At 43.0% G+C, this 13,451-nt stretch overlaps 1 protein-coding gene across 1 annotated transcript in view; it reads right to left on the bottom strand.

Annotated features, from left to right (window-relative positions):
- The window catches only part of kif21a (kinesin family member 21A), a 130,039-nt gene that overhangs the window by 90,896 nt on the left and 25,692 nt on the right, over positions 1-13,451 (bottom strand). The window contains exon 2 of the mRNA XM_084334869.1: positions 2,858-3,080. Within this exon, the coding sequence (XP_084190995.1) occupies positions 2,858-3,080 (223 nt within the window). The remainder of the gene's footprint in view (positions 1-2,857; positions 3,081-13,451) is intronic.

Below are 13,451 nucleotides of genomic sequence, written 5' to 3'. Positions count from 1 at the left end.
TTATATTTATGGATGAAGGATTGCACTACAACTCGTACACCTTACTGTAAATTGTACCTAAAATTGTACCTCATCCCATTTCTGCTTTGCACTAGATAGTACTGTACATTAGTACACTGCATAGTATTGTGTATTGTATATTATATGGTAACTCAGAACATTGTACATATGTCTATACCGAACACTGTGACCTCATTTTCTTCTTCTAAATTCATGCTATATTATGTTATGTTATTTGATACTATCTTGTCTAGCACAGTCTCTGGAGCGTAACAGTAAGAAGCATTTTGTATGAAAGTATTCTGTACTTCTGTATGACAACTATTAAAGAACTTGAACTTGAATCCACTCCTGGTGGTGGTAGCTGGTATCCTGGGGCTGGCCTGGTGGTGGTGGCTGATAGTTGGTATCCTGGGGCTGGCCTGGTAGTGGTGGCTGGTAGGTGGTTGCAGGCTGGAAGGCTGCTGGAGAATGGAGATGTCCAGTGGAGCCTAGGGCTAGCAGCTAGTAGCTCCAGTAGCCTGGGCCTGGTGTTGGTAGGTTGCTCCAGAAGCCTGGGTGTAGCCTGTCGGAGTCCAGTGGAGCCTAGGGCTAGCAGCTAGTAGCTCCAGTAGCCTGGGCCTGGTGTTGGTAGGTTGCGCCAAAAGCCTGGGTGTAGCCTGTCGGAGTCCAGTGGAGCCTAGAGCTAGTACTCCAGTAGCCTGGGCCTGGTGTTGGTAGGTTGCTCCAGAAGCCTGGGTGTAGCCTGTCGGAGCCAGCTGGCTGAAGATCAATTAGTGCCTGGCTGCCACGCATGCAGCATTGTAGTATCCACAACTTGCGATTAAAGAAATTAAGACTACTACTTACTTACTTAAAATGGATATTTAAAAGTATTAAAAACCAACAAAAAGTACTAAAAACCAACAAAAAAGACCAAACATTAACAAACAATTAGCACAGACAATTGGGATGCTGCCATCTTGGACAACGTTATTGTTTTTTACGCAACGTTACGCAAAGTATGCTGCCAGGGAACTTATGGACACGACAGTAGACATGCTAACGTCTAGTACATTTAGCTAGGTAACGTTAGCTATGGGTAAAGTTGACGTTAGCGTTCGTTAGCTTAGTATCAGCGCAACTGTCAATGGATCTGTCAATGGCCGTGACATGTATTAGGCCAGTGGTTCCCAAAGTCGGGGTCGCGACCCAAAGGTGGGCCGCGAGCAGCCACGGGTGGGCCGCGAGATGATAAAAAAATAATAATAAAAAAAAAAAAAAAAAAAATTAACTTTTTTTTTTTTTTTTTTTTTTTTTGTCGGGCCACTGAACTTAGAAGCAGGCCAGGACAGTGTTTCTAGTTGTATTCTAAAATTCTATTCTATTCTATTCTAAAATGTGACTATATGGTTTTATATTAACTTAATAAATAAACAAAAACGAAAAATCGACTTATTTCAACGAACATTTCAAACTAAATAACAGATTATGCACATAAAACGCTGAAAACAACCGAAGCAACAATAGTATTTTAATGAGGCTATTATTATTATCATTATTATTTTGCAACAAGTTAGCCCTCTCATAAATAGCACATATAAATGAATAACTAACTTGAACTAACTTAATAGGATTGAAGTGATATTTGGCTTAAAAAATCGATCACCTGGCAAAAAAATAAATAAAAAAAAAGCCTGACGATGTCCATTGGGCCGCGGCTCTCTGACGCCTTATTTTCTGGGCCCTGGCCTGAAAAGTTTGTGAACCCCTGTATTAGGCGACAGCACTGAACGACAGGCGGTCTACTGCATGGTAAGTGTAGTTATTTTTTAACGACAAATGTAAAAGCTTATAACTAACTATTTCAACCAAAAATGCTTAAACAATAATGTTAGTGATAGAAGGGAACTCATTTTGTGAAAAAATGGAAAGCTTGCCAATGTTCATGAGGCAGAATTATTACAATAGCTGATAATACATTTTCCCAAGAATAAATCCCTATACGGGTGGACCGCGCGGGAAACTAAAGTGACGTCAGACTGCTAGAATGCATAATCTGAGTGTTTTTTCTCAGCAAGAAAACGTGTTTAGGGGACCTCAAAGACCTACTGTATTAACTTGAAAATACTAGAATATGTCCCTTTAACAAGTATTCATTAGTGGGGCTCAATCATTTCTTTTGGGCCCCTCAACTACTATGTAGGATCATCATATAACAGCGCCCGTGTTCAGACCTCCTGATCCGACGTGTTGTTTTAGCATGTATGAATACAGCACTTTTCAGGATTATGTCTAAGTAGGAGACACTTAAACCACAGTACAGGAGAATACATGTGCTGTAAAACTATGCTAAGTGCTGGGTCACAGGCTTGAATTTCTCCTCCACTCTCCTCCTCATCTCGGAATGGACCTGTCTCAAAACCCTGCCCTCTTTTCTTGATCCTCCAATCACAACTGTCGCTTACCTCGGACAAACCAAGTTTGTCCGAGGTAAGCGACAGTTGTGATTGGAGGATCAAGAAAAGAGGGCAGGGTTTGAGACAGGTCCATTGTACGGGCGGCACGGTGGCACAGTGGTTAGCACTGCTGCCTCATAGCAAGAAGGTCCTGGGTTCAAAACCCTGCCGGGGACCTTTCTGGGTGGAGTTTGCATGTTCTCCCTGTGTTCGTGTGGGTTTCCTCCAGGTACTCTGGTTTCCTCCCACACCATGAAGACATGCATGTTAGGCAGGGACTACAGATGGAAACTAGCTAATTAGCTCATTCTAATTACATTGATGTGGAAAATGAAGATGTTGATTAATGTGCACCGTCCCTGGGTAAAAAAATTAACCCTTTCACTGCACGACAAAGGATTAAAAGGAGTTGAACTCGCCTGTCCGTAGGCGAAGATGGTGGCGTTGTAGCCCTCGAAGCAGCCCTCGATGAGCTTCTCCGTGCAGTCGGCGTAGATGGCGTCCTGCTGGGAGTCCATGTCGAACACGTAGTCGTACGTGAAGGACTTGTCTTTGCCCAGGATCACCTGGGGCTCCCCGGGCATCACGTACGTACAGATGTGACATCCCTCGATCTTCTCCCGGGACAGCTGAGGACGGATCCTGGAACGAGGGGAAGAAAGAGATGATCAGGGATGGGCGCCACGGTTACTGGAATGTTCTACTATTCTAAATGACGTAGGCATTCCGACTATAACTGATGGTTTAGTTTTTTGTGTCAATTGCACTGATTCAGCCTACCGATTGTGATATTTCTCGTCCTTTAACGTTCAGTGAATTAATTATTTTTTATTTGGTTTCAAATTTGGCTTATTTATTTTTGACTGATCAAATGGAAAACAGTAGCAATTACGATTATTTGGAAGATCTCATCTTCATCTCACAAATGATGTGCATTCACCACCTGCAACTGTGTCAAAAGTGCCGATAAAAAGGCCAATAAAACCAGTCAGAAGTAGATTTACTTAAAACAAGGTTAAATCCAAACAAAATAAATCAACCAAACCTAATAACAAGAGGGCCAACGATGATGATCATCAAGAGACAAAGCCTAAGGTGTTGCCATTAACAGTAAATGAGAGATCGATTTAGTTAACACAGTGACAGGTTGACCTAAGCATAATGGACACCATTTGTTCACGTTTGTTACTAGAATGAAATGAAGCTCATTTGGATGTAAACCAAAGCATGGCAATCAATCAATCAATCAATGGAGTAACTCCACGTCCGGTGTCTTGATGACATCACTGGTTTCTAGCTGGAGACTTGTTCATATTTGCAAATATTAATTAAAAACCTCTCATATGTCACAAATGTAACAGTACTGTATACCTGTATGTCATGCAGGTCAGAAATGTCATGATATAGGGTGCCAGGGTGGCGCACCACATACAGCGCTGCGGTGCAACACGGCCGCCCCGGGTTCGACTCCCGGACCCGGCGACCCGGCGACCCTTGACCCTTGCCGAATGTCCTCCCCCTCTATCTCCCATACTTCCTTTCTCTCTCTGCCGGACTGCCCGGAAAAAAAAAATACAAATATCTACCAAAAACATAATAATTTAAAAAAAAATTGCGTATGTCATTATGAATTGAAAATGGGGGACCCTGATGTAAACAAGACGAAAGTCTTTCTCTGGTCTGCATCCCCTTAACAATTGTGTGTATTGAGCCGTACTGTATTGTACCCATTCTGCAATCTGTTAATAAAGTTTTCAATCAATCAATAGATCATAGAAATATCATATGTTGAATTGTGATCTAGGTTAGACTTCTCCATATAGCATAGCGTCCTTATTTAGCCTCTTGTGTGTGTGTGCATGTGCGTGTGGATGTGTGTGTGTATGTACGTGTGTGTGTGTATACGTGTGTGTGTGTGTACGTGTGTGTGTGTGTGTGTGTACGTGTGTGCGTGTGTGTGTGTGTGCGTGTGTGTGTGTGTCCATCTCAAAGCTCAGATGCTGAATGTCAGTAATGCCTTCTTGAATGCCGGCCAAATGAAATCTGGCCGCGGATTAACGAGTCTGATGTGGTGCGACGTGAGAGAAATGGAGAGCTATATGCGTTCGCCGGACATGAGAGCGAGCGTGTTAAGAGAGCAAGAGAGGACTAACTGAAACAGCAGGGGGGAGATGCCCCCTGTGACATACAGGCCTATATTCCCTGCGGGTCCACAAAAAGCCACGGCGCACCAAAAGTGCCTCAATCTACACTGTCCCCCGTCAACAGGGACCATTATTTCTGCCGTTTGAAAAGAACCCTCCTGGCAGGTGGTGGGCTAAAAGAGCCGGCTAACGGCTAAGAAAAGCACCTAACAGCAAGGCCTGCGCGCCTCTCTGCCCCGACGGCCCTGCGGCGGATAAGGGCTGCATTGTGCCTCCGGGCGCAGGGGGGGAGAGACAATGGTGCCAGCGGAGCACAGTGCCGCCATTGTGTCCGTGTGCGACACAGGATCCCAGCGCTAACGCCAACGCTAACGGCTAACGGATCACACAGTGGGACGGAGGGAGAGCTGGATGCATGGGAGGAGAACGTTAGAAACAACAGTGGCAGCCGGAGGTCACGGGATGTCCGCCTAGACCTGGTCAGGGCATGATGGTGCTGAATGGAGGGGTGGGAAGGCTATTCATCACCATGGCATGTCACCACCAGTAAGCATCCGTGGTCAAACTCGCACTGAGGAGAGAGCAGGTGTTCACCGACATCATTCCAACTCTGAACTCTGATGCCAATACTCAATCTATACCCATCTACTGTACTGCCTTCACTGCCTACAACAACTGCCTTACACTGTACTCATAACTACCTACCTCAACCTATAGTCTACACATATAACACTGTATGATAGCTATGTACAATAACACTGTATATACCATTTATGCATCTATATCTGCAAATATTCCTGTTTACATATCATTCTCGAACATGTTCGTGAGTACCGTTGTAAATATCAAATGATACAAATTTACAAAATTCCTGAACTCCTGAACACGTGAAACGGTCTCCGTAAGTGGCCAAAATCTTTGCAGCTGGGTTCCTGCGAATGAAATACGTCACTCATTCTTAAACTGCAAAGCGCATTCTTGTACACCTGAATTTGCATACAGACTTACAAGGCCAAGCTCCTTATAAGGCTAAGGAGGCATGTGCAAAACAGCAAAGTGTCGGCATTGCATCTGCACCATGCTGACCCATTCAACAGGTAGCACAGAGGCGATTTTATCTCAAAATTTGATTAGATTCAAATGTATTGTCATTATACAGCACAAGTATAATACACCATCCAACTAGAGTGCAAATGTAACAGTGAAGTGCAATAACATACAATGCACAGGTGATGAAACCCAGACATCTCATTTAGTCTCATTCGACGTCGTTCAGTATTGTCATTACTAAATGAGATGTCATGCTAATTATGTCATGTTCTACAGTAGGACCTACTACTATAATACCTAATAAAACAAGTCATTAGAATGATAGAAGCCGGGCGGCCGGGTAGCGCAGCGGACTAAGCGTCTGTCTACCACCACAGAGTCAGTGGGATCGAATCCGGCTGTGGTGCCTCCGGCTTGGCCGACCGTCCATACTAACACAATTGGCAGTGTTAGCGGGTGGGAAGCCGGTGTGGGTGGGTCCTGGTCGTTGTAAACAACGACTCCTACAGTTCGGTCGGGGCGCCTGCACAGCGAGGGAAGGATCTGGGAGAGGTAGTGTGACCTTCCACACGTTACACTCTCCCAGTGAGAGTCCGCGCTGCCAGGTGAAAAGAAGCGGTGGGCTGGCTACACATGTGTCGGAGGAAGCATGCGATAGTCTCCGCCCTCCCAGACCGACGGTAGGGGGTAGAGTGCGCAACGACCAGGAAGGGGATTGGGAATTGGCATAACGAAAACTTCTATTATTTTTAAAGAATAATAAAAGCCTACTTTGCTGGAACGATTCATTTTGCACATATACAGTAAGTGTGTGTGTGTGGGTGGGTGCTTGTGTGCTGAGGCTGCCTCACTAAACCGTTTCTCCACGCATTTATTTAGTTCTAGCAATAGAAATAAATCAAACCAACAATAAATAATATCAGAGAAGAAGACAGTAGGCGGATGGGTGGCGCAGCGGACATTGCACTCGTCACCAACGCAAGAGACACCGGGTTCGATTCCGGCTGTCGGCGTTGCGTCCGGCTTGGGCCAGCCGTCATACTAACTCAATTGGCAGAGTTAGCGGGTGGAAGTCGATGGGTGGTAATCTGGACGTTGTGGACAGCGACTCCTACAGGTCGGTTGGGGACGCCTGCACAGCAGAGACAGGAAATGGCGGGGGTAGTGTGAGCCTCCCACACATTACACCTCGCCAATGAGAGTCCACGCTGGCAGGTGAAAAGATGTGACAGGCTGCCTCCTCGTGTATCGGAGGGGACACGTGATGCAATGCTTCTATCCTCCCTACAACTGGCCAGTGGGGGGCATATGCAAGCAACGTTCAAGACAGGGGAGGGAAGAATTGGCACAGTGGAATTGGGATGGGAGAAAAATAGAAAAAAAAGAGGAGAAAAGAGAAGAAGACAATATGGCATATTAATACAGTATATTCCACTATACAGTATAGATAGTAGCTATATCCGCGGCGATCGGTTTTGTTCTTATTTATTTATTTAGTTTGCAGTGTGTGTGTTATACTCACAATGCCTCATTGAGTCAGGACTATAAATGCAAAACGTAATTGTTTGATGATACAAATAGTCGTATTTATTATCATTATACAGTAATTATTTAATTCCACGGATGTCTGTAGTATCGGAAATCCCCAATGACTTATCCCAGAGAAAGCTGTTGAAAACACGAGCGCACATCGGTCTGTCTGCCTTTGCGAGTTCGTAAATCCTACATAAATCCTACAACGAATTTACAATACGAAGCCGTTCGAGAATGCCAAATAAGTACATAAATCGAGTTACAAAGGAATTCCTTGGTAACTTTTACGTATGTCCGTTCGAGAATGAGGACCAATGTCCTACATTACTCAAGATTTTTTTTCTCAAAGTCTTTTCAACCTTTATTTAACCTGGCATGTCACTCAACATATTCCTATTTAGAGGCCCCGAGGACTGCCCGTGCCCGGAGAGAAGAAAGTCACCTTGAGGGAAAATAAACAAGCAAAGAATAGCCTAATACTAAAAAACATGCATCAAAATACAAAGAACAGACAAGGCAATAACACAAGAGAAGACATTAAGTATGACTAACTGAAACATGATCGAACTGACTGAAATGGGGCGACAGTGGCTCGGGAGGTAGAGCAGTCAGTCGTCTGGCAATCCCGGTTCGATTCCCTCTCCTCCTGGGCAGCGTGTCGATGTGTCCTTGAGCAAGACACTTAACCCCTAATTGCTCCCGATGAGCAGGTTGGCACCTTGCATGGTTGCCTCCGCCGTCGGTGTGTGAATGTGTGAGTGAATGGGTAAAATGTGAGGAACAAATTGTAAAGCGCTTTGGATAAAAGCACTATATGAAAAAGCAGCCATTTACCATTTACCATGAAACATGGCTGACTGAAACATGGTAGAACTGACTGAAACATGGTAGAACTGACTGAAACATGGTAGAACTAACTGAAACATGGTAGAACTGACTGAAACATGGTAGAACTGACTGAAACATGGTAGAACTGACTGAAACATGGTAGAACTAACTGAAACATGGTAGAACTGACTGAAACATGGTAGAACTAACTGAAACATGGTAGAACTGACTGAAACATGGTAGAACTAACTGAAACATGGTAGAACTAACTGAAACATGGTAGAACTAACTGAAACATGGTAGGACTGACTGAAACATGGTAGAACTAACTGAAACATGGTAGAACTAACTGAAACATGGTAGAACTAACTGAAACATGGTAGAACTGACTGAAACATGGTAGAACTAACTGAAACATGGTAGTGTTTCCATCTCTCTCTCTCTCTCTCTCTCTCTCTCTCTCTCTCTCTCTCTCTCTCTCTCTCTCTCTCTCTCTCTCTCTCTCTCTCTCAAACATGTACACTAAAGTTAAGTTATGTTAGAGTTGATTGTATTTAATGAAAACAGTGTTTTCAGAGATGGAAGTAACTTGAGAAAAGGTTTTGCATTTTTCTATTGCAATTTTGCACAATAAATGTTCTTAAAATACCTCTGTACTATGTGAAATATGTCCTAGTAATACAAGAGTACAGTAATAGCTGCCAGTGTTTTACCCCTTCAGAAGCATTATATAGACATTTTAAGATAAATGAATACCGTGATATACCGTTACAGTCTATGCTTCAAATTATACCGTGATATAAATTTTAGACCATACCTGAAATGTGGCTGACTGAAACATGGTAGAACTGAATGAAACGTGGTCGGACTGACTGACTCATGGAAGAATCAGAGTCGGTTTTATCGTGATTTCTTCTATTCTGTTCGGCATCATTCAACAACCTAGTGTTGTTTGTTTGACTGACTGCCTGAATGGGGAAAAACCTGTCCCGGAAGATTGCTCTGTGCATTAAATGGGACGCTGGAAATGACCTGTACATGTGATGGAGGAGTGTACTGCACATTGAAGGAGTGTACTGCTGCACATGTCCTTCATGTGTGTTTTGACCTGCTGCCCTCAGGAAAGAGCTTTAGACAGCCTGCATCATGTAAAACAAACAGAAGAAAGTTTGGCTTTGTACCAGAGGCCATTCGACTGGTGAATGGCCACAGTACTAGGAAAGGTCAGTTTACTAACGTGCACCCTTTGACCCCTTGATTTGAAAAATCTTTGACGAAAGTGCACTTTTTTTACTGACCGAATCTATTTTTTTATTTTTTTATTGGACTTGACAGATCAACAGTGTAGGGATCCCGTTCTGGCAGTGCCATGTCTCTTGTGCTTTGAAGTGTCATGTATGTCTCTTGTCCCTGTTTTGTCCTGTTTTGTCTTGAATGTATAGAAATGCAGCCTTATTATGTCTATTTCCCCCGGAAATAAGTTCACTATTATAAGCAACGAATTGTATAGAAATTGGGCAGCATTTCCACAATTCCAAAGCTTAAATTAACTACATTTCCAGAAAGACAACCCTCCAACAGGGTGTGTGTCTTGGATGGGGATGTGGTGGGGATTGACGTGGTGGAGATTGATGTGTGGGGTGGGGTGTTTGGAAAACTGACCAGTGATGCCACTAACGCGTTACTAAGTAACGCGTTATTGTAATCTGATTACTTTTCCCCGAAAATAGTAATCTAACGCGTTAATCTTTACAAGCCAGTAATCTGATTGCAGTTACTTGTCCAAGTGGCCATGCGTTACTATTTCGTTACTATCTCATCATAATGCAGACGGAATGCAGTATTTTCTTTAGTTTTCGACAGTCAAATATACGTTTGGAAAGCTTTTCCTTGTATTGGGGAGTGACGTCACAGCACGCAACCTCGCGTGTTGATCCATGCTGGTGGGCGCGGCTGTTATTGTTATTATCAGGCTGACCTGCGAGCTACAGTAGCAGGGAGACACTCGCGCTCGTAACGCTTTCTGGCACTGGAAGTTCACTAGTCTACTTAACGTTTGTGTAAACTAAGCCGGGTGAAAAAAACATTCACTTTGCGGAGGAAACAAAATACTGTCTACCGCATATGGATTATACAGCACAGCACGACCATCGACTTCTACAGGACTCGGAGTCGGAGCTGCACCAGCCAAACAGTATGTTCTACCTTTGAGTTAAACATCTTTTGCAGTGCACTATTCATGAACATGGAACACCATACTGCAGTATGTAGGTTGTCAGTAGCACACTGACAACACTGCAGTATATATATTCCCTCCCCGCCGTATGTATATTTCCCTCCCACCCACCCACCCCCTCCTAATGTACAGTCCCCTCCCCATCATATGTATATACTCTGTCAGGATCTAGGGGTAACAGTACTGTATATTTGAATACCGCTTATGTCACAAATGTATCAGTACTAAATACCTATATGTCCCTATGCCATAAATGTCATGTATGTTGTGTATGTCATAAATGTCTATATGAATTGAAAATGGGGGACCCTGATGGAAACAAGACAAACGTCTTTCTCAGGTCTGCATCCCCTTAACAATTGTATGTATTGAGCCGTACTGTATTGTACCCATTCTGCAATCTGTTAAATAAAGTTTTCATTCATTCATTCACACAATAATAAATAATAATAACGTAGAACCATATCTGAATGGGGCAGGCCTCAAAGGTAGGCTACATATCAGCCTACATGTGGTGTTATTGACCATTTATCTTTTGTGAAATCTATAGATCTATAGATAGCAAGATAGGCCTACCTGCCCTATTAGTACATTTTACTCAAACTGAGTACATTTTACAATTTTTTTTTTGTCATTCTTATGTTGTGGCAGCAGCAGGGGGGACGACTTCGTAACCTAGTTACTTTCAAAGTAACTAAGTTACTCTGATAATCAAGTAATCAGTAAAGTAACTAAGATTACTTTTTAAAGGAGTAATCAGTAATCAGTAATCAGATTACTTTTACAAGTAATCTGTGGCATCACTGAAACTGACTGTTCCGGGGGGGGGGGGGGGTGTTAAATTCCTCAGTCTAAAGAGATGACCTTGCCCCTGGCAAGCCTTCTAGTGATCCATTGTTAAAGCGCCTCCGAGTGAATCTCTTCCAGTAATGAAGAACACTCTTATCTCAGTTTTTGGATGAATCCCACTCATGAGAAACAACTAATATGTGATTCTTCTTGCAGGGAGTGCAGAAACATCTGCACTCCTATCACAGATAGCTGAACTTATTATTAAATGTAGCGTAATACTAAAACAAACTAAAAGAGGGCGGCTAGGTGGTGTAGTGGGCAATACAATAAAGTTTCATAAAAATCTTAGTCAAACCTTTAGTATTATGGATATTAAACATGCTGGCAGAGTACATGCATCCATGTTGTTGTGAACATTTTAATTAAATAAAGAAATTCCCTATCCATAGTCACCGTGGGAAAAAATAAAATAATAAATAAAATAAAATAAATTCCCTAACTACCCATGGCCTTAACTGATAACCAACAGGAACCAAACAATATTTTCTTTTATGCCCTAGGTAGGACTAACTGAAACATGGTAGGACTGAATGAAATAGCAGGAGTATCAGACAAAAACCTGTGACATTAAGCAATAGGCATCATAATGTTGCCTTGTGTGATGTGATTGGAGCAGGTATTGTTGCACAAAACCATCTCAAGCTAACAATAGAATATTCTATCTATATGTAACCCTAATGTAACTAGCTAATTGGTGCAACCAAACAGCCTACAGACCTATTGTTACAGCTGTGTTAATTGTTTACTTTAATTGTTAAACATTTGTTCTTCTCATCAGGGGACTGTGTCATAATGCATAATGAACGCGATGCCAGTCAGAGAATCAATAAGCTTGCGTGTCAAATTCACCGGAACCCCTTTTTCATCAATTAGGCATTCCCTATGATGGTAAGAATGTTCCAGAAACCTAATCGGCTCCCGCTACCACAAGGGGGGGGTCTTTGTTTCAGACAGTTTAACACACTGATGGGGCGTGTAATCCTATCTGTTTCCACACGTCCACAATACCCTCCCATAAGGCCTCTTCCCCAAATGTAATGGATTATTCTCTTTCTATACAGAATGTCTCTTTCCTAGTTGAGTATGGCTGGCAGGGATGACCAGAGTAGATTTCAAGGACTGTGTACAATCAACACATTAGCCCTAGTCAGGGTTAGATTTTCACACGCATTGACACAAATACAAATCCAATTATAAAATCCAGATATAAATTGAGTCTTAATCAAGCCTGTAGGTCTGTATCAAGTAAATTGGCGTGAGAGAGCCATGGAGAGAGGTTTTCAGGTAACGGATCTATTTGGATACTTTTAGATTTTGGGGACCAGGGGAGGGGCCAAGGTCAGAGGTGAGATGAGGGTCAGGGTTATAAAGGTCATGAGTGCTCGGCAACGGAGCCCTGTTCGACTTCCCCTCCGGCTCAGACAGTCACACACAAACCAACGTGAGCCAAAACAACAATGACAGCTGTTCACAGTTCTACACTCACACAATATGACAAGCAACAGGACTAGCTGCATTACTGCTGTTTGCCTATATCTGTACACCTCTACATGTGTATGCAGTGCACTATACTGTACCACTATATCTGTCCACCTCTACATGTGTACTATACCACTATATCTGTACACCTCTACGTGTGTTGTGTATGTACTATACTGTACCACTATATCTGTACACCTCTACATGTGTACTATACCACTATATCTGTACACCTCTACGTGTGTTGTGTATGTACTATACTGTACCACTATATCTGTACACCACTACATGTGTATATGTGTACTATATGTAAACTGTACCACTATATCTGTACACATTGACTCCATCATCCCATTTAAAACCCACCTCAAAACCCACCTGTTTAGGCAGGCGTATGTCTGATTTTATTTTAAACTTGATTGTGATTGTAAATTAACCGTTTTTAATTGTTGTACGGCGACCTTGAGGAGTGTCCTGAAAGGCGCCTTATAAATAAAATGCATTATTATTATTATTTCATGTGTATACTGTACCACATGAAATAATAATAATAATGCAAAAGAGATGATTGTGGACTTCAGGAGGTCGGGGGTCAAGGACTACAGCCCCCTCAGCATCAACGGGGCACCGGTTGAGAGAGTGAACAGTTTCAAGTACCTCGGAGCCCACATAGCCGAGGACTTGACATGGACCACACACATTGACAGTGTTGTGAAGAAAGCACGACAACGCCTCTACTTCCTCAGGCGCCTAAGGAAGTTCCAAGTCAGTCAGAAGATCCTTAAGAACTTCTACTCATGTACAATAGAGAGCATCCTGACTGGCAACATCACCTCCTGGTTTGGGAATAGCACTGCACAAGACCGTAGCAGACTACAAAGAGTGACACGT

This window comes from Notolepis coatsorum, assembly GCF_963971535.1.
Source record: "Notolepis coatsorum genome assembly, chromosome: 18".
NCBI classification, from domain to species: domain Eukaryota; kingdom Metazoa; phylum Chordata; class Actinopteri; order Aulopiformes; family Paralepididae; genus Notolepis; species Notolepis coatsorum.
The sequence above is the reverse complement of the archived record's forward strand: the minus strand, read 5'-3'. Positions and strand labels throughout refer to the sequence as shown.